The sequence below is a fragment of the Zonotrichia leucophrys genome, chromosome 6 (genome assembly GCF_028769735.1).
Source record: "Zonotrichia leucophrys gambelii isolate GWCS_2022_RI chromosome 6, RI_Zleu_2.0, whole genome shotgun sequence".
Lineage (NCBI taxonomy): Eukaryota > Metazoa > Chordata > Aves > Passeriformes > Passerellidae > Zonotrichia > Zonotrichia leucophrys.
This window is the reverse complement of record NC_088176.1, coordinates 107,335-128,258: the sequence shown is the minus strand read 5'-3', so window position 1 is coordinate 128,258 and position 20,924 is coordinate 107,335. Positions and strand designations below refer to the sequence as shown.

General features: G+C 36.0%; 1 protein-coding gene across 1 annotated transcript in view; it reads right to left on the bottom strand.

The window, feature by feature from the left end:
• The window catches only part of CFAP46 (cilia and flagella associated protein 46), a 70,167-nt gene that overhangs the window by 30,836 nt on the left and 18,407 nt on the right, over positions 1-20,924 (bottom strand). The window contains exons 15-31 of the mRNA XM_064716873.1: positions 20,507-20,637; positions 19,051-19,196; positions 18,394-18,527; positions 16,664-16,876; positions 15,238-15,448; positions 14,729-14,878; positions 13,829-13,936; positions 12,134-12,315; positions 9,383-9,514; positions 7,884-8,049; positions 6,367-6,451; positions 6,121-6,259; positions 5,398-5,581; positions 4,814-4,973; positions 2,976-3,199; positions 868-984; positions 323-484 (exon numbers count right to left, since the gene is read on the bottom strand). Of these exons, the coding sequence (XP_064572943.1) occupies positions 323-484; positions 868-984; positions 2,976-3,199; positions 4,814-4,973; positions 5,398-5,581; positions 6,121-6,259; positions 6,367-6,451; positions 7,884-8,049; positions 9,383-9,514; positions 12,134-12,315; positions 13,829-13,936; positions 14,729-14,878; positions 15,238-15,448; positions 16,664-16,876; positions 18,394-18,527; positions 19,051-19,196; positions 20,507-20,637 (2,644 nt within the window). The remainder of the gene's footprint in view (positions 1-322; positions 485-867; positions 985-2,975; positions 3,200-4,813; positions 4,974-5,397; positions 5,582-6,120; positions 6,260-6,366; positions 6,452-7,883; positions 8,050-9,382; positions 9,515-12,133; positions 12,316-13,828; positions 13,937-14,728; positions 14,879-15,237; positions 15,449-16,663; positions 16,877-18,393; positions 18,528-19,050; positions 19,197-20,506; positions 20,638-20,924) is intronic.

Here is a 20,924-nt window from a genome sequence, read left to right as displayed (position 1 = left end):
TTAATTTTGTAGAAAACAAATTTTAAATTAATGATTACATCTTCAGTTCCAAAATAAAACTGAAAAAAGGCATAAAGAAACTTTCTAGAGGAAAGAGCAGCAAGGTACACAGAAAGTTGGTAAATGTCTTCTCGAAGGTAGCTTCATTTCAGCATGCAGAGAACAGGCCAACACCTCGAAGTATTAATGAATACTACAATACAAAAGTATTTGGGACAACTGTCTGAAAATACACAGACAGAAAAACTAAATTAAAACCATTTTCCGGTACTGATTTACTCCTAAATAGTAAATGCTCTAGATTTTTGAGGAGTATACTTACAGGTTTTGGGAAATTGTCCCAGTGAATACCATAACTATTTGTTTTCTGTTTAAAAGTTTCTCTTATTTCATTGGGACAGTCATACTCGGCCCATTCTTCCACATTTTCTGGTAAGTAATCAACTGATTCTTTCCCTTTAGGTTTCTCCTTTGAAACTTCAACCTATAATAAAAGCAAGAACACTTATGAGATCAAACTAACAATCCTATTGGCGTTAAATATTCGGCTAAAAAATGAACACATTTGCTTAATGTCCTTTAAGTTTTGTCAAATTTGGGGTGGTTTTTGGATCTCTAGACTGTGGGTTTTACAAAACAGCAGCGTCTTGACCAAGGCAACAAACAAAAGAAAAAGTATTTGTAAATTCATGATCTCTCAAGACTGTGATCGAGAGTAGAGGAATGATCCACAGATTCACAGAGAAATTCTCCCCAGGTTATGAGAGTGGGCACAGTAAAGCATCTGAACTATTCACCAAACGAGCCCAGGGAAACACCTCTAAGAAAGAGAGGGTTCTTTTGATTCCACATAAACGTGGGTCTTACTTGTTTCTCTTTCTTTTTGTCCTTGTCTTTTTTAGGAGTTTTTGACTGCACTTTCTGATGACTTGTAGGTTGTGTTAAGAATGCTTTTGTAATAATCCCTGATGCTGACAATGACACCTAGATTATAAAAAAATTACATTAAATTAATTTCAATTTGCAATATTAATAACAATAATAATCTCACTTTCCAGTAATAGTTATTATCCACTGCAATTCAGCATCTACAGCTATTAACAATTGTCACATATCATAGTCTGCTTGCATAACAGTTTTCTTCAGTAAAATAACAATTTCAGATACTCCCAGATGCTTGAATTTTTTGTACAAACATGGCAATGCAATTAAACAGCAGAACTGTCAAAAGATAAGATCATCTCTTGGATAAATACTACACTACCTTTTTTTAACTTATACGGTTGAAAATGCAATTCTTTTTTTTTCCAAACCATTAGTCTAACCAGCTTCATTTTCTACAAGGGATGAATTTTATAAGGAGGTAATCTGCAAAGCAGCAAAGTCACTCTGTACTCCTTATGGGTCAGTCTTTTACAATGCTACCACTGAACATTATATTAAAAAAATTCTAAATATTTAAGCATACAAAAGAATCAATCAAAACTTTCTCTGTACAAGCAGGAGCACAGATTCTAATTTTACCTAAAATTAAAAAGAAACAAAAAAACCCCAACAACAAACAAAACCAAAACCAACCAACCAAACAACAACAAAACAAAACCAAAAGCCACATTAATTTGAGAAGACTAATATGTTTTGCTGGAGGAATCAAGAGTAGAATACAAAATACGAAGCAAAAAATAATGCTGGATACTCAAAACAAAATAAAATTTCAAATTAAAGGTGACACATCTTTAAAAAGTCAGAGGCAGCTGATTTTTTTGTAAAATATTTTAAAATCTTCTACTGACTTATTTATGGAGTCCTAACACTAAAGAGCCTGCTTTCAAGCAGATATCTGCAGTCAGGTCTGCTTTACTTTGTAAAGCCAAAACAAGGTATCCTGAAGTACTTTAATTCCCTTAATACCACATGGTTATTTCTTTTTTTATAATACTGTTCAGCTGTAAATATGATTCTTAGAATTACTATCATTATTTTACAACTGGCACTGATGGCAGCATCAACTCTAAGTTTTAGTTTTAATAGCTTATTCAAACAGTAGTACTCTCTTCAGGTAGTTTTTTCCCCTAGGAGATGCACAGTCAAGTGCTGGATATTAAAAGTTATGCTTGTATAAATTTGAAAACACCAATATTCCATTTTTACTTTGCAAATTCCTGTCTCACATCACATGTTAAACTGATTTTTATTTTATTTTAAATTCTTGCTCATAATTACCACAAATATGTGGTAACAAGTTGCAGGCTTTCACTAATAATTGAAGTAAAATTATACACAAGCCATAGCTTACCAATCTACTTGGTAGGTCCCAGCTGAGACTGTTCCTATAATGATTTGTTGCATTACTATTATCAAGTACATATTTAGTCCCTTCAAATATTTACTTTACTTAATATATAATTGTTTTCCTATGATCATTGCTGCGATTCTGAACAGCCATTTCAACTGGGCACGTCTATGAGAAGTGAAGTAGATTTGATCGATTTGAAATGCTCTAACTATGAAAAAGTAATTAGAGAAATCAATCAGCGAACACTGCCAGATTGCACAATCCTTTTCAGTCAAATGACAGTCCTCTTGACTCAATTTCATGAAGGTCCACCTTCAGAACTGACAGAAATGTCTTCAGTATGTATTCTGCCACTACTGAGATTCCTTAGCAAATTAAAAAATACAAAATTTGAGAACATATTGCACAAAACATATGAATGGACTCCTGAGAAACAACAGCCCGCTGCTTTTACCCTTAGTGCCTCCCCTCCATTTTCCTGAGAGAAATAATTTTCTTGTTTAATCCTTAAACCTGAGAAAATACGCTAACTGCACCATACAACAGAAAACCCTAAGGGCAAAGCTAAACACCAAATTAATAGCTGCTACCACAATTATGTGGAAATTATGAGGAAATGTGAAATATACTAGCTACATTATTATAACACAATGCAACATATAATCTCATATAATCTCACCTGCCAGATACGGATGATACAGGCATATGCCATCAAACAGTGCTGCTGATGAAAAGAAGATCCATGACCAGAAAATAAAGCCATTAATGTCTGTGCTCTAAACAAAGCTTCCAGTTGTTTAATATTACTCAAATATTCCAAATTCATTTGGGGTGTGGTACCATTTGCTCCATTGTCCATCTTAGCATTTTCTGTAGGCAACAATTCTGGTATAGCATTGCTTTCTGTTGAAAAAAAAAAAAAACAGCAAACACATGCTTACAGTGGCAGCATTGTAAAAATGCATTTAAAAGTTAAAATTTCTGAATTGAAAATGAAAATACTTAGGGGGAAAAAAAAGAAAAATGGAAATCTATCTGCTGAAGATGTTCTTGTTAAAGTGATGCAATGCTACTTGTACCATGTTTTTAATCAACAATGTAACAGTTCTGTATAATAAATGATGTGAGTCTGATAGAGAAATTAAATCCGAATGAAGCTGGCCCAGATGATCTTCTGAGGTTCCTTCCAACCTGGGCTGTTTTATATTTAAATCTAATTTCCCTTATTATAATACTTGAGTTTCCATTAAGAGCTTTGCAATGACAGTAATCATAAGCAAACTGGTGAAACTGGGTGGGTTACAGAACTAATAAAAACCCACTCTTTGCTGGGCTCAGAAGGGCCTGGATGACCGGCCCAGAGTGGCGGTGAATGGCGCTGTGTCCAGCTGGCAGCCAGGCACCAGGGGCGGCCCTCAGGGCTCTGCGCTGGGGCCAGCTCTGATCAATACCTTTATCGATGGCGTGGATGAAGGGATCGAGTCTTTCATCACTAAGTTCACAGACAACACTAGGCTGGGATCGCGTGTTGATCTGTTGGAAGGGGGATAAAGTTCTGGAATGTTCTCCCCAGGGAGGGAGAGGAGTCCCCATCCCTGGGTGTGTTTAACAAAGCCTGGATGTGCACTGGGGGCCAGGGTTCAGTTGAGGGGCTGGGGCTGGGTTGGACTCGTTGATCCTGAAGGTCTCTTCCAACCCAGTGATTCTGGGAATTCTATAAAAACTTAAATCGCCATAGGACTGTAAAAAAAACCAAAAAACTAACAAAACCACTAACAGAAAAGTATGAAGAGAAGGTTGTAACTGTTACCAATCAACTGTGTGATAGAGACACTGCATATTTATCTTTCTCAATGAAAATACCAGAGGTACTCGTCTGATCCATGTCATCCATCCACACAAGAAAACCCAGCAGAGCAGATGTTCATTAATGCCACACTGGACAGTATGGTTCCAGAAATCAGAGACTTTTTTCCCCAAATGAATATCAGAATTCTATCCTATCAGAATAGGTCACTACGGTCATACCAGTAAAAGTGGATATTTGTGTGAAAGGAGCAAGGAATTCTTACAGTTACAAAGTAGTTGAAGCCATACATCTCTTTGGAAGTCATTTTTGAAAAATTAATGCTAAGATACAGCCAAGGAAAGGGTAATGGACTTAGACACCCAAATCTTGCCATAGAAACTATTTCCTTGAGTTTCATCTGTCCCTCCATGAGAACTCACTTGAAGCAAACTGTCCAACACTGCTTTCTGGTAGCACCTCACATCTCAGGAATCCCTGTGTCAGAGCAGTGCAGTATCTTACTATATCAAAAGACTGAGGGTAATTCTCCATAGCATAACACAGAATTCACAAATAAACTGAACTTGCATTGAATAAATGACAGTAGGTGCACAAGAAAATACAAGCAAGCTTGTGCCATTCCTTTTGATAACTAAGCTGCAAATTTAAAATCTCACTTGTGTTTCCTGCTGAGAAATTGCTCTGAAGAGGAAACACCCATTACATACCTTCCTCTTGTGAGGATTGCATAGGGAATTTCATACAAAGCAGAAGATCTATTGCCCACTGCAGAGGTTTAATAGCGTCATTGAGGGGAAACTGATTACAATATAAGCATTCAGCAAATTCCATCAGGTAATCAACTCTCTGCCATTCATCTTCTTGTTTCTATAAAAGTAATAAAGGAGGAGTTAATTTGTATTTGTTTATGTAAACCATCAAAATTATATTCTAAAGTTTCATGTAGTCTTAACAAAAGCAAAAAATAATAATTTGACATCAAGCAGTTTTATTGGCATCAGAATTATGATAAACAGAATGCAACAGGAAACTCCACCACCAGTTAAATCTTCACTTTATTAAAACTACTTACTACTCTTAGGCATTTTTCTTTGGAAGAACTCAATGAAAATTTTACTTGATACAAACATTCAACCACAGAGAGTTTTCCTACTGAAGAGTAATCTCAAAGTTATAAAAAGCAATTGTCAAGTATACGGCCTCCCTACCCATTCAGGAACTTGCAGTCCTATGAATCACTTGAGAAACATCACACTATCAGCATGGGAACAAACAGTAAGAACCGACAAACCTGCAAGGCAATGATCGCATTTTGAAAACAGCTTAACTGTCCAACAATGTTTCTGGAGACCGTCACCAAGTGTCGCCACATATGCGACAAGTAATCTTCACTTTCTTGACTGGCTTTCTGAATGGCCATCGTAAAATAGCATCCTGATCCTGCCCTCACTGTAGCCATAAGTTTGAAAATCAGGCTAGAAAAAAGATCAAACAAATTACAAATTGCTTGCATCTGTACCTGTAAAGTTACTTTGTGAGTAAGACACACATACTAGCTCCTATCTGTAGCAGTACAAAGATGCAAAGTTTATAAACTGGCATAAAAGAGCATGAAAACAACTCAGACAAGATTATATAAGCAGTATCCTAGATAATTTTGTTTCCATTTAATGAAGAAGGGTTTGCAGTTAGGAAAACTAAAACTTCTGCTATATAGCCACATTTCATGCATCTATTTGCTTGGGAAGTAAGATACTACTTTTATATAAGTTTTTTAAAAATCAAATTTACAAGTATTAAATTTACAAGTATTAGCAGAGTAATGATAGAAAGCACTGTCTATGTGTGTCTTTTTCATGGAAAAGACACAAGAATGTTTTGTGTTGCAAAGACAGACTGCTTAAAAGTAATCATAATACTTTCCCAATGCATATAAAATGAAAAATACTCAAAAGTTTTATACTTCTTAAGAACCAAAATGCTTATTTTAATAAAAATAAGTCAACTAGCTTACAGTTTGTGTCTTGTCTGAGGCAAAACTTGGATAGCTTCATCCAGGAGTTTTAGGGCTGTCTCCCAATCAGCTTTATCAGCATAGATGTGGAATAATAGACCATATAAGGAGGTTCTTAATGCCAGATCTTCCTCAGCACCTTTGAAGTATATTCAAATTATTTATTAATATACTGCAGAATTAGAATAATGATTATAAAATACTGGGTTTTCTTTTATTACCAGATCAACAAAAGGAAGAACATGCCTGGGAGAAAGCATCCAACTGATAACCCAATATTTTGAAAATCCTTTGTAATCCACTGATGCAAAGGACATGTATCTTTCTTTCCCTTAAAAAAAAACCAAAAAACAAAAAACATCAAAACACAAAAAAAAAAACCACAGAAACCCCTCTATCTTTCAGTTAACATATACCAGTAAGTATTACTGAACTTTTGTTTTGTCTGTGAACCAGTCCATATCATTGATATGAATAGTATCTTCCTAATAGTTACCTGTAACTTAAAGTTTCTTGACCAGATGAAAGCCACAAGCTATGCTACCTATAACTGTAAATTTTCATTATCTACATATAATTACTTTTTAATACTACCTTTTAAGGATTCACTCTGAAATTATGCTGCGGTGGAGAGATAACTATATACACATAATGAAGTATTCCTTTTTACTGGTTTTAAATGTATCTCTACAAATAACAAACTTCAGGACTGTCTCTATGGGCAATTACCATTATGTATCTACACACTGTCAAAGTTCCATTAAACTCAAAATTATCACTGTGCTTTTAAAGTACACATTGTACTCATCAGTTCCTACACACCCAGAATAATCAGGCCAGTCATCATTACTAATTATTTGTGATTTATACACAGCTTGACAAGAAAGCAATTAAAGGTTTCTGTTCTTGTATTATCCTGCTTGATGAGCTAAGATGCAGACTCATATTTGTACCACTAAGCTTGGATGCAAAAGTCATCAATAATTGTGCCTATGGAAATATACAGCAGCTCCACTGACATGTAAATCAAATCTAGAAAGAGAAATGGATAAGCTCCATGGAGTTTTAAAGCAAGAAAAGTTGTAAATGCACATGCAAGTTTCAGTATGCAGAAGAAGTTCCACCTGGTGAGATGTGTTATATGACACACATCACTTGCACAGTGTTTCGAGAGGATAACTTCTTTGGAATACACATGCTGTTCATCATCAATAAGTATTTAATTTTATCATAAATTCCCAGCACAGTCTAAATTTTGACTCCTTCCTACTGCCAAAGTCCTAAACAGTCTGTTAAAAACCTGAAGATATGAAAAGTAAAACTTTCCTTTTGCAGGTAGAAGAAATTTGAGTTCGCAGGTGGGAGAAACCTTAACTCAGACAGTAACTTTTTTTCCTGAGTTAGTGTTTTAGGATTTATTATCATATTTTCCAAATCTATTATCATACTTGCCAGAAGTGGCTTTTTTTTTTCCTGGATTTTGAATATTTTCTAAAAATTATTTTTTGTAAGCTTAATGAAATGAAACAGTACAGTGAAAATCAGACAGCAAATTACTTTGCAGAAAACTGTTGAGAGTTTGACAATTGCCCAAAACCAAAAGAATCACCAAATCAAATACAAGAGTATGCGACTGCGGGTAAGAAACCAGAAATGTGTTTATGACAAATAAACCACTTTTGCCTTTTAGGAAAATATCTTGAAGTTTCTTTACCATCAGCACCAATCACTAAAAACAAGCAATACCTATTCGAAATTCTCACCTGTTTGTTTTTAGATTCTGCTTTAATTATACTCTTAAGAATTATTTTGGTAGGTCCTTTAAACTGTTCTCTGTCATGTGGTGAGCCTAGCAAAGGTAAACATGCATTCCAAAAGTGTGCAGCTGCAAACATTACAAGGGAATAATTTCCAGCTTCACCTGCGTGCCTGAAGAAAGGGAAATAGAACTTTATAAGGAAAAACAGCCACACTTTAGCTATAATAAAGAATTTTACTTTTAGGAACATTTGGGTTTAGCTGATCTATGGATCACCTCAGCAATGAGGACTTAGCATAAGAGCTTCATAGGAAAGCTATTTTCCATTTTTATATACCAAACAATTTCACACACTCAGCAGAACTAGGAATAAATATGTAGCATATTAATGATAATAATCCATTTTACTGTATTTCTGCATAATCTTAGCTCAGGAGCACTCATTTAAACAATAGCAGAAACCTTCTCAAGATGTTCTCATTGAAATAATGCACTTTATTTGGCTTCCTAGAACGTTAATTTCTCATTCCAAAAAACCATTAAAAAATAAAACATAATAATTATTACTGTACTATGGATTTTGCTTAGTATAGTACCACTGTAACACAAGTATATGGCCCAAATGCCACTAGCTGCATCCAAATTGCTTTGAGCATATTTCTGCAAATGATGCTGTGAATTAATAAAAGTTAATAATCCTCCATATTGTGACACACTACTCATCTGAGTGAGAATGAGGCTTGGCATTTCAGTGAAAAATTACAGATTGATGTAATGCAATCACCAACTGAATAGTGTTACTGTTTTTAAAAAAAGTCAATATGATCACCCTCTAGACAGCACTCTTTAGATCACATTTAGACTGCTATATCCAGTTTTAGGCCACCCAATACTTGCCAGACACAGAGAAACCACAAGGAGCTGAGTGAAGGGCCACTGAGATGATCTAAGGACTGGACTGCACTTGCCTTGAGAAGAGGGTTAGCTCAAGAGGTGGCTTTGGGAGCCCTAAAGGGGAAGCATACCCCTATAACCTAATAACCTCAATAACCTCAATAAAGTTATTGAGAAGCAACAGTCAGGCTCTTCCCAGTGAATGGCAGGACAAGCAAGAACATAAGTTAAAACGAGAAAGGTTCAGAAATGTCCCCCATGGGTACAACCATGCAGTGGAGCAGGTTACTCACAGAAGGTGCATGTCTCCATTCCTTGAGGTTTTCACAGTCAGACTGGATAAAGGCCTGGACTGGCCCTGCTTTGAGCAGGACTCTGAACTAGATCCCTTCTGAAGATGGTGTGATTCTCTGACACTATAAAGTCAGCTATGTGGAAAGCAGTTGATAAATTTACTGAAGGGCAAAAATCTGTCAAATCCTTTGTTAAAGATTCCAATTCGCAATTATGTTGATTTTTATCTGTCTTGGGAGAAAATATGATGATCCCCAAAACTGTAACTAAATTTTAAGATTTGTTTTGTTAGTTTTCTCTCAACAGAAAACACACCTGGCACTCTGAACAAAGGTTTGCGATGCTGCTACACGCAGATGTTTTCTTCCAGACAAGTTCTCCATTATGCTCTTTCCTTTTATACAGGCTGCAATGCTTAACATTTCTTGTCTCACGCTGTTGCCAAGCCTGCATAAAGGCAAACATTTCAAGAAGCGCTAAGTCTTACAGGCTAAGATCATAGCAATGCCTATTAATGACGTATTCAAGCTGCTTCTATATAGATGTCCCTTGCTTACAAAGTTACAGATCCTTTTATTGAGTTTTATTTTAAAATTAGAAAACATTTCCAAAACTGAATATTTTGTAAAAAAGTAGACGAAAATATCTTTTTACACCTCTACAGAAAATAATTGCGAAATCATATTTTAAAAAACTATTATCTATATTCAGCAAGGAAAGAACATAGATTTGTCATTTTCTCCCTATTTTTCACTATGGTACATCAAAAAAATATTAGGTCTAAGTCAAACTTATACACCAAGCAATTAAAACCAGAAATCAGGAAAATTAGACAATTTTTGATACTTTATTTTCAGATTTGTCATGCTTGTGTCTAGTAAAGTATGCTCAGGGCTCTGGAGAAATTGATATGGATCCCATCCCACTACACGTAGAAGAAAACAATATAGATTTCAGTTCCAGAGTAAATCAGTTAAAAATTAATACAGAAATAAATTGGTACCATTGGTTAATACCATTGATTAATAGCAACCTAGTAAGAAAAGAATAAATACCATTTGCAGGAGTTTTCAGTGTCTCTGTCACCGAGCGCCGCCCCCGCAGCAGCGCGGAGCTCGCCCCGGGAGAGCGGGGCGGCCGCGGCCGTGTCCACGAGAGGGCGCCCGTGCGCCCAGCAGGAGCTGACCGGGTAAATTCCGCCTTAACCACAACTGTGCCCACAGCAGGAGCTAACCGGTTAAATTCCGCCTTAACCACAACTGTGCCCACAGCAGGAGGTAACCGGTTAAATTCCGCCTTTGACCGCCTTGACCACAACTGTGCCCACAGCAGGAGCTAACCGGGTAAATTCCGCCTTAACCACAACTGTGCCCACAGCAGGAGCTAACCGGTTAAATCCGCCTTTAGCCGCCTTGACCACGACTGTGCCCCAGCAGGAGCTAACCGGTTAAATCCGCCTTTAGCGCCTTGACCACGACTGTGCTTACAGCAAGACTAACCGGTTAAATCGCCTTAGCGCCTTGACCACTTACCTGTGCCCACAGCAGGAGCTAAAAGGTTAATTCCGCCTTAACCACAACTGTGCCCACAGCAGGAGCTAACCGGGTAAATTCCGCCTTAACCACAACTGTGCCCACAGCAGGAGCTAACCGGTTAAATTCCGCCTTTAGCCGCCTTGACCACACCTGTGCCCACAGCAGGAGCTAACCGGTTAAATTCCGCCTTAACCACAACTGTGCCCACAGCAGGAGCTAACCGGTTAAATTCCGCCTTGACCACAACTGTGCCCACAGCAGGAGCTAACCGGTTAAATTCCGCCTTAACCACAACTGTGCCCACAGCAGGAGCTAACCGGGTAAATTCCGCCTTGACCACACCTGTGCCCACAGCAGGAGCTAACCGGTTAAATTCCGCCTTAACCACAACTGTGCCCACAGCAGGAGCTAACCGGTTAAATTCCGCCTTTAGCCGCCTTGACCACACCTGTGCCCACAGCAGGAGCTAACCGGTTAAATTCCGCCTTAACCACAACTGTGCCCACAGCAGGAGCTAACCGGGTAAACTCCGCCTTAACCACAACTGTGCCCACAGCAGGAGCTAACCGGTTAAATTCCGCCTTGACCACAACTGTGCCCACAGCAGGAGCTAACCGGGTAAATTCCGCCTTTAACTGCCTTGACCACACCTGTGCGTTTTACCATGGAAAGACTGCTCTGCTCTGCTCTCTGGAAATAGCATTGGCAATACATGACTGCACAATCAAACATTTTATCCTTCATTAGTTTGACTTCCTACATTCAGAAAACTGCTATTAAATGGGAGTTGATTCTTTCGTCCTTAGATAAAATTAAATTCTGCTTTTGGAGGAAATTATTTTTCAAAATAATTGAAGAGGGCTCAAAGAGTATCACCTTCTTTATAATAAAGGGCTCCACCAATAGATCCATTTATATGTGCCTTTTTTTTTTTTTTTTTTTAAGCCAAGGTTCAAAATATCAGTTAAGTAAGAGACTGGGGTTTTAGAGGAATTAGTTACATTCCCATTGTACCCACATGCATAGATGGCAATTTAGCACTGTCAGACCACCTGACAGCAGAGCCTGGAATACAGAACTGCTCATATCTTTCATCACCCTCAGCTTCAACCTGGTCCATGAACTACATAGCCCTTCAGTGTATTAGAGCCAGATGAGCACTGAAAGCAATTTGCTTCATCAAAAGAAGTAGAATCAGCTATTTTCTGCCTAGAGATTATAAAAGAGTCAAAATACTATGATTCCCAGAGATCATTCCAGAGCAGCAGGGCTCCCAGAAGACACCCAAACACAGAAATCTACAAGCTTCTGACTCCCTTGGATAGCAAGCTTCGTCTATCTGAATGAGGTCCAGAGCCACAATCTGCATCTCCCACTGCCTTTTACTTTCATTTTCATATGCAGCAGCACAATTTTTTTGGAAAAAAGATTCTTCCATTTTTGTTTGTGACCAGACATATTTACCCTCTTTACTTTCTTCAAAACTTCGTTCAAGTACATTACCATATCACAGGAAATTCTATGTACTTACATGCCATATTTCTTAATATTTCTATTGAGGACAAAATTCTCATCTGATTCCAAGATCCTTTTGGAACAAGTCATCACTCTTTCATAGTCTTGTGATACATACGCAAAATACATAAGTCGTGTCAGTGTCTGCAATTCCACTAAGGAATCTGACCAACTGCATTCTAAAGCCAAATCCAGTAACTGGGATTAAAAAAAGAAAGGTTAAAATTGAAGGTTTTTATATGCTTTTTTTTACAACTCACCTGGGCATGGAACAAGTATATGATAAAGCCATCTAGAAAATGAAAGAGCTACAAGTACAATCAAAATATACAATAGAGAGGCCTCATTCACTGTGCAGTAAGTATTAACAGTGTGTGCAAATCCAGGTATAATCGTGCATGCCTTCTGGCCAGAAGTGTCTGCCAGGACTTGTCCTATGTCCTCAGTCACCTTTCAAAAACCAGAGGAATAAGACTTTCAAAACTCGGAGCCCATTTCAGTTAAGATGAAAGTAAGAATGGGACACAGGAGCAGTTTTGCAACAACCAGTAATTGTAATAAGTAGTTGCTCTGTATGCTGTTATATATGCAGCAGCTCAGGAGAGCTTGGGCTCCATAATCTTAGAGGTCTTCTCCAACCTAAACATACATACATACCTATAGATATAGTTACAGATCGTTTCACATGTAGTTTCATTATAGCATCTAAATGTTTTCATTTCATTTCTTTTGTACATGACAAAGGTCCACCTTTTTAGGACAGTGGTAATTGTTAATGAATTGCTCCAAAAGAAGATACTACAACACTGCTATACAAAACTACGCCAGTGAAGTGATAGCTAAAGTTAATTCATAATATTTGACATAAATCTGTACACCAACTAGAATTAGATACTTATTTATTCATAAGGACCTAGTTCCTAGTTGTCAGTAATAGTTTGTTGCTGTCCTGCCAACCTGCTAGTTTTATTTTACACAGTCAATCAGTAGTAACCAAGTGTAGCTGTGTTCTACCTTGCAACTGTCAAAAGAAAATTCACTCTGCTGTGAAGTTTTCTGTTGAAATGTTGAATGCTTCCAATACAAAGCCAAATGTCCCTATAACCACCTGGAGAGGCTGGAGTCAGGGAGGGGTCAGTGTCTTCTCCCAGGTGACAAGCGACAGGACAAGAAGAAACAGCCTCAAGTCACACCAGGGGAGGTTCAGGTTGGATACTGGGAAAATTCCTTCACTGAAAGGGAGTCCTCATCCCTGGGTGAATTAAAATGTTGTGTGGATGTGGCACCTGGAGACCTTGGCAGTTCTGGGGGAACAGCTGGACTCCGTCATCTCGGAGGGCTTTTCTAAACTAAACAACTGTAAGCTTCTATCAAGTTTTCTCCAGAAGAAAAATGAAAGGTTAGAAGTAAGGTTCTGTACAGAATTCATCTGAACCCCTTATGCTCATCTGATGGAAACAATCTGCCAGAGCAACATAAGCAAAAACTGAATATTTATATTCTAATGGTATCTGATCTTTGGATAAATAAAATTATTCTGTCACAAAAATCTCCTTCCTGCCATAAATATTTAATCTCTTGGTTAAAGACAATAATGGTACAATAGAAGATTCAAAAATAATTTAAACTCTATTTAAAATTGAATTTGAAATCAAATTCATGGTACACAATTTCTTAAAACTCAAGAGCTTATAAAATAAACCCTAAATACCTGAGATAAGCTAGGAAGAGTGAAATCCATGAGACCCAAGCCATTACATGAATACATTTCCAGACCAACAAGAATTCTCGCCTGAAGATTTTGCACTTCATCATTATTCTAAGCAGAAATAAAAAATTCACATTTTTGCAAGTTAATAATATTAAGGACATTAACTGAGATAATAATAAATAAATAAATAAAACAATAATAATAATAATAATAATAATAATAATAATAATAATAATAATAATAATAATAATAATAATAATAATAATAATAATAATAATAATTTTGAAAACCTCAGTTTGCTCTAAGCAATTCCTGCTCTGTACTGTGTCCTTAAAATCCTTGGTTTTTTTGTATTTATATATTTTTAATTAACACTGTGAACTCTGAGCTACTAGTTTCAACACTAAAAGCCCACATCAACAATACAATGAAGGCAAATTTCATATGCCACTGAGAGTTTCCAGTTTTAAAGACACTATAAGATAAAAATATAAGAATTAAATATTTCTTTCCAGCTTACTAGGTCTATAATGTATATATATAAAGAGGCCATAGTAAATGTTGACATTAATATAGCTGATTTTTCTTAACACTTTTAATGCAGCCATTTTATTATTTTACATTTGTGAATTCAAAATCAGTTTTGCTCAACAGTCATCATATGACAAACATCACCATGGCAGCTAACATCATAAGGAAGAGTTAAGAAATGTAGACTCACTGCTATACTGAATGTCAAAAATTTGCTGTGTTCTGTAAGGAGCTGCAGACAAAATTTATTTTTACATTACGTTCAAATATACAGAAGAAAATGTACCTTGATAATTTCAGTCATTATTAAATCAATTTATGAATTTAACTTCTCTTTGTAAAGTTTCAACATTATTTCAACAATCATACCTCCCCCCGAGTCCCAAGCTGATGTCTGATCTGCTGCTGGTTTAACTGCTTGGCTTTCACCCAGGTAGCAATGATCTGTTGATGCGCAGCAATAGAGACTTTTTCATTAGGTATGGTCTTAGTCATTGCATTTAGGGCAAATTCACAAATCTAAACACCAAGAAGAGAAAAAACAAAAAGTGAAATGCAGGAGAATGCGGAAAGTTTCTTGTATGTTTCTTTTGTGGAACATGCTATCCATTGGTTATTTTTAGATTATTGCGCATGCATCTCTAAGCCGAACAACAGCTGCTTCAAGCCAACCCAAGGCCAACAGAAGTTACGGTCCTCAGCCCCAAGTTGGTAAGGAGCTCCAGTGTGCATTTGGGAAGGATTTGTGGTGACAGAAACTGTAAAAGAAGGTAGCTTTAAAAAGAAACAAACTTCTACTCTTGAATTTATAGGAATTCATTATGCTGCAATATATGACAGCAGAATGAAAGGGACTACAAAAAATCAGGGGTTTGCACCTCTAAGGCAGCTTTGATGTCAGGAAGTCCACTAGGATCTACTGAAAAAGACTGGATGATATTTTCTTTTTCCTGTTTCTTTGCTGCAGCTTTTCTGCTACTCTCTACTGGTGTATCTTCTATCTTCTCAGCAGGTTTTGGCTTTGGAATCCAAGAAATAATTAGGGCTCGAGCCAAAGCATTACATAACATCAGTAAAATTTCAGTACTTCTGTAGAAGAAAACAAAAACCAGAAGTGCATACTGCATCAGATCAAAATAAAAAGGCAGGAATAAAGTTATTGATTTCAAGAAGTAAGCATTATTTGAAAAATCTAGTTTTTCCATAGAAAGCAAAATTATGGATATTACCAAAAAAATCTGCCTGTTGGTAAAGCAGTTTAATGATTAAAACTACAAAACCCAGAATCAATTTTCAGTTAACATCCATTTTTCTCATATGAAAAGAACAACTATTTTCTAAAAAAGTATCCTAAACCAAGCCCTTCACATTTTTTGTGGTTATCATGCCAACCCACTGCCAAGCTGACAATTTTGGGGTTTTTGAGTTTTGGTGTTTTGGGGCTTTTTTTTCAGAAAACACAAACCTAAGTATATCTAAGAGATTATTGCTAGTATATATTGATGTAAGTATCAAAATAAATAAGCAGGTATTACCAGTCTTCAACTCTGCACAAACAGAAATTTTAATTTTATTCCCCAGTACTGTTAAAAGAGACTTCTTTGCTGCTGGTCATTACTCTACCTAGTGGTGAGGTCACTTCCAAGGAAGTTCCAAAATATCTAGGAATTTGTCCTATAGTCAGATTTTGACTAGAGTATCTACTCCATCATGGTTGATCATTCTCCCATTGCATTTACTGCAGAACAGGATTTCTCTAAACCACTGTGGAATCCATGTTCCCATTTTCATTGTCTACTAATGAGCACATTCCCTTTATTTCCTTTCTCTTCTATTTTCTCATATTTCAAAACCAGTAGTAATCTGCTTGCACTGGTTAGAACTATTTGCAATGAACTATCTTTACAAAATAATTCAAGATCAGAGAACTGACAGCAGGCAAATGCATTTTGAGCTGTTGTGCAAATTCAGAGTCTCAGAGAATTTTCCCAATTTTCTGACTAACTTAACAAAATGCTATTTTGCATGCACATGTTCCTATTCCACACTGAAGAGAAAGTAATATTTATTGCTCTAAAGTTAGCATGGTTTACAGTGTATAGTAACAAAGAACAAACAGAAAGGATTAACACCTAATTTTCACAATTTATCTCCCGAGCTACTCTATATATACCAAGACTCCTTCACTGCCAATGAAAGCCAGCAATAAATATTTCACAGCACAAAGTGACTTTCGATATTTGCAATAATATTTTCTGTGTTTTAGAAAAAAGAGTATGTTCATATCCAAGCATCTCAATTTACCCATCATGCCTGACAGTCTTGATGGCTCCAAGAAGAGTCTGCAGATACTCAATAATGTCCCTCTGTCTTCCTGAAGAAATCACATGTCTGTTATAATTTAAGGTATACACCACAGCATTGTGAACAATCCAGGCTTCATTCAATTCTTCTCCTATTTCAGCTGCACGTTGGAAGTTTTCCATAGCATACTGAGATAAGCTGTCTATCCATAAACTATAAAATTAGTACAAAGAAGCTGTTATTCAAAAGCTTCAACATTAAATATGCAGTACAACCAACAACAAGAACAAAAATTTAATCAATTTTCAGTTGCATTTACTAAGTTCTCATCCACTGACTTACATTTTACTTCAATGAGAAGATGGTTCAAAAAGGAAGTAGTATCAACATAAAATGAGTAGTCTCTGAAATTGAAATGCTATTAGCTAAAAAAACAGTGTCTGTGGTTCAGGTTTCATCCGCATGTTTGGGTTTTTTAAATGCGTGTGTGAATCCACCCATCAGTGCTAGAAATCAAATAACCATGTCAAGGCTCTACTTGAACATAGATATGAGTGAGGCATGCCATCTGACAGTTAAGGACATGTCTTTTTTACTCAAAACTGCATGTGTTGTTGCACTCAAAGACATTTCCAGGTGCTTTAAAATGCTGTAATATTTTAAAATAGAATAACATTTTCTTCACAGTCTGTGCAATAACTTTCTTTCAATAAATTTATTTTCTTTCTTGATTATCAAAATGTACTATTACTTTGAAAAAAAATACTAAAAACACAGTCTTGAATGATCATACAGAATTGCCATGGTTCCAAAGTCCTAAAGTCAAAAGCACAAACTGACAATGGGTATTACTATGTCAGCCGTGGTACAGGACACAGTACCAGACCAAAGTCCTTTTTTTCCTATGGGTTTTTAATCTAATTAGACAAACTCAAAAATAGCTAGTAGCAAATTTTGGAACAGAGTTCTCCTCTTCTTTGCCCCTTAGCTCTGATCTGTTTCTAATTTTTCCCATTCTACTGAACATTTGCAAGCAGACAGTGCGAGAAACTTTACTTAATTTTCAGATTTCATGAACAGACCTAGGGACACAACTCTGCCATCCCGATCTCTCAGGACATGACCCCTGTAACAGTAAGGCTGGTATCACTATGAATGTGAACAGCAGAGTCTAAGCATCATCTTCAGAAATCTCTCTCCTCCTTCTTCTCCTTTGCAAGAAATAATCATGTCAGACTAGTAAAAAACAGTGCTTGCTATATTCTACTCTAACAAATTCATTTCAGTTGATTGGATGGAGCATGCTAGATTTGCAAACTGGAGTAATTCATCGTATGCATTCAGTACTATATAATCATTATATGTATAGGAGCTATAAGGCAAGACAAAAAGAGCTTTATGATTTAAGAAAACATTTTTAAATACAGAATTTACTTATCTATGTGTCAATGTACAACAATTATTTTTCAGCTTGGAACACCAGCTTCTGTTTTCAGAGAAATAAATGTTAAATGAAAAATAAAATCCACACTCCAGAATGAAAAGAAACCTAAGAAAAATATCTCAAACTATTTTTTAGATCTTTTTCCTGTTTCCCATGACTACCCACAAAATGAAGAATCTGGTGACAATTTTACTGAGGAGAAACAGTTTTTGCAGTTATCAGCAGTGTCTCATAATAATCACCTGTTAAGAGTTCCTTGGTCTTGATATGTATTACAAAAAAGTACCTGTATGTTTTCCATTCTGGATCACTGTCAGGAAGATATGAAACGTGTCCTGGACGACACTGGTATGCAGCTGCTGGAGGTACAGCATGGTCATTCAGTTTGACTCCCTGCAATCTCAATAAATGAACAGTTGCCTGAAAAGACACAGAGAAATAAATTGTCTACCCAGGTTATCATTGTAAAAACAGATTATTTCTTCCTATTAGTGCTGTTACCTCTTCAAAAATTAAAAAAAAACAAAATGTTTTTTCAAATACTGTACAGGCATGTACAAGTATATGAAATACAATGCTCAGTACTTCATAAGCTTAAAATTGTCTACAGCTAATTTTACTAAATAATTACATGGAGAAAAACCCATAATTTATATATGTAAGTTTTTCAATTATGCTGGAACTTCATGGATCCAGAAATGTAATGTCAGATGTCAAAAATTTACAGTAAAACTCTTGTAAAGAAATGTTATCAGCACTTGCAATAAAACCATAGCTACAGTTACTTTCACACATTATTTTGATAAGGTTGCTTCATGAAACCGCTTCTTCCTTTACTTCCTATGGAGATAGAAAATAACTAAACTCAAAATTCTGGTGCTTCAAGATTTGTATATAAAACAAAACTAAACAAATATGAATTACAGTTATGTAATTTATTTACCTCTGCATTAATAAATCTTATTTCTGCTAGGATTCTGAGTAAATCTGCTTCAAAAGAAAAGGATTTAGCAGGCAGCAATGATTTTCTTGATGAGCTGCCAGCTCGACCATCCATCATCACAGTTGCATTAGCTTTATTCTTCTGTGCTAAAAATAAATAAACCCATTATTATTTCCATGCAAATGATTGTCTTCATTTTTTAATTACAAATCCCTACATATTCTTAAATTCACAAGGAATAGTTAGCAAGAAAAGATTTTTAATTATTTCAAGTAACGAACTTTTACATTATTGCCATTTATTGCACTCAAAGCCTGTTCTCAAGCAGTGCTGAGGCATTTTTTACCTGTGATTTTGCTGCATTTCAATTTATTTATAATCTTCAATATTTGCAGAAAATAACTTGCTCCAGTCATAGTATACATACTGAAATTTCAGTGTGAATAGATGAATAGACTCCATGGCCTCTAGTTCAATTTTATTGCATAAATGGAAGTGGAGCATAGAAGTGGATTATGCAGAGGCTAAAGTCTTTTTACATTTAAATCACGGACTGGGTTGACTTTCTGGTAGTGCACACATTATTAAAGAGGAATTTCGTTTAATAATGAAGAGAAAGGACTAAGATTGTTTTAATACAAACACAAATTTTGTAATTCTACCAGCTTCTACTCATGATGCTTTTGGTGCATGGTTGCCTTCAGTTTCTGGTAAGTGTATTTATTTTTCCCTTATTTTGTTTGGAAAGAAGATAAAAGACTAAACATGGCTAGTCTGAAGATGCAAAACTTGTGAAAGAAAACCAGCAAATTGATGTGCTATTTTACGTGGACTTTGGAAAAAATATGGAATAGGTTCGATTAACTTTGGCTAGTGAAAGAAAAACCATTTCATCTATTCTTAAATATGAGTTTTACAAATTCCCTGACAACTTTAAAAGCCAGTAAGCAGAGAGTGATTTGAAAGTGCTTTGCCCCAAGTTAAAAACCCTTAATGTTTCCAGCAGACCCTCAAGGAACAAGGTACAATGCTGGATACCTCAGAGGAACCACTCACTAACAGGGGATTAAAGGGTAAAAATGTTAACATGTGAGCCTCATACAAAGTGGCTTACAACCCATTTTTCTTCAGCTCATCAGACATGAATGATATGGACCTAGATGACCATGAGGGGATTTGCCTGCATTCTTTAGACAGGCAGATGGATTTCACAGAAGTGCTTCTCCACAGCAATGGTGAAACACTTCTGACAGCAGAGTACAGCTTCTACAAAAAAAGTAATGACTGATTTCTAGATCTGGAAGTTCAACATGTATGCCAACATGCAGTGCCAGAAAAGAAACTCGGGGAACTTTGGGAATGGGAAGAAATAAAATAATATTGTCTGTCTCCTTTTAGTAACTTAAATAAACGATTAAAAAGTTCCTTACAAGATTGAAAATGATTTGTCACTTACTTTGTTTATGCTTTGTTGCCTCTCTAAACAAAATATCATCATACAAGAGGCAAAATCTACATGCTGCACGACAGACATCCCACACTTCCTGTTTACATGCAACTTTTGCCAAATCTGCCCAAAGTATAATTCTACCAAAGAAAAAGCATAAATAAAATTAGTTAATAAGCAGGATTAGGTTCCACAGTTCAGGACTGACAAAAATAATCTTGTCAATAATGATGGCCATCAGGAAAAAAAATTACACCTAATAAAAATTAATAAAAGGAAGACTTCTTGTCAGTAGCAAAGGTAACACTATTACTTTATCTATTAAAAATAATCTCTTCATTAATAAGAGACAGAATTCTTCTCTTGGATGGTAATTCTACTAAAGTTCAAAACACGTGTGACAACCCTCATTTTCTATCTCATAAAG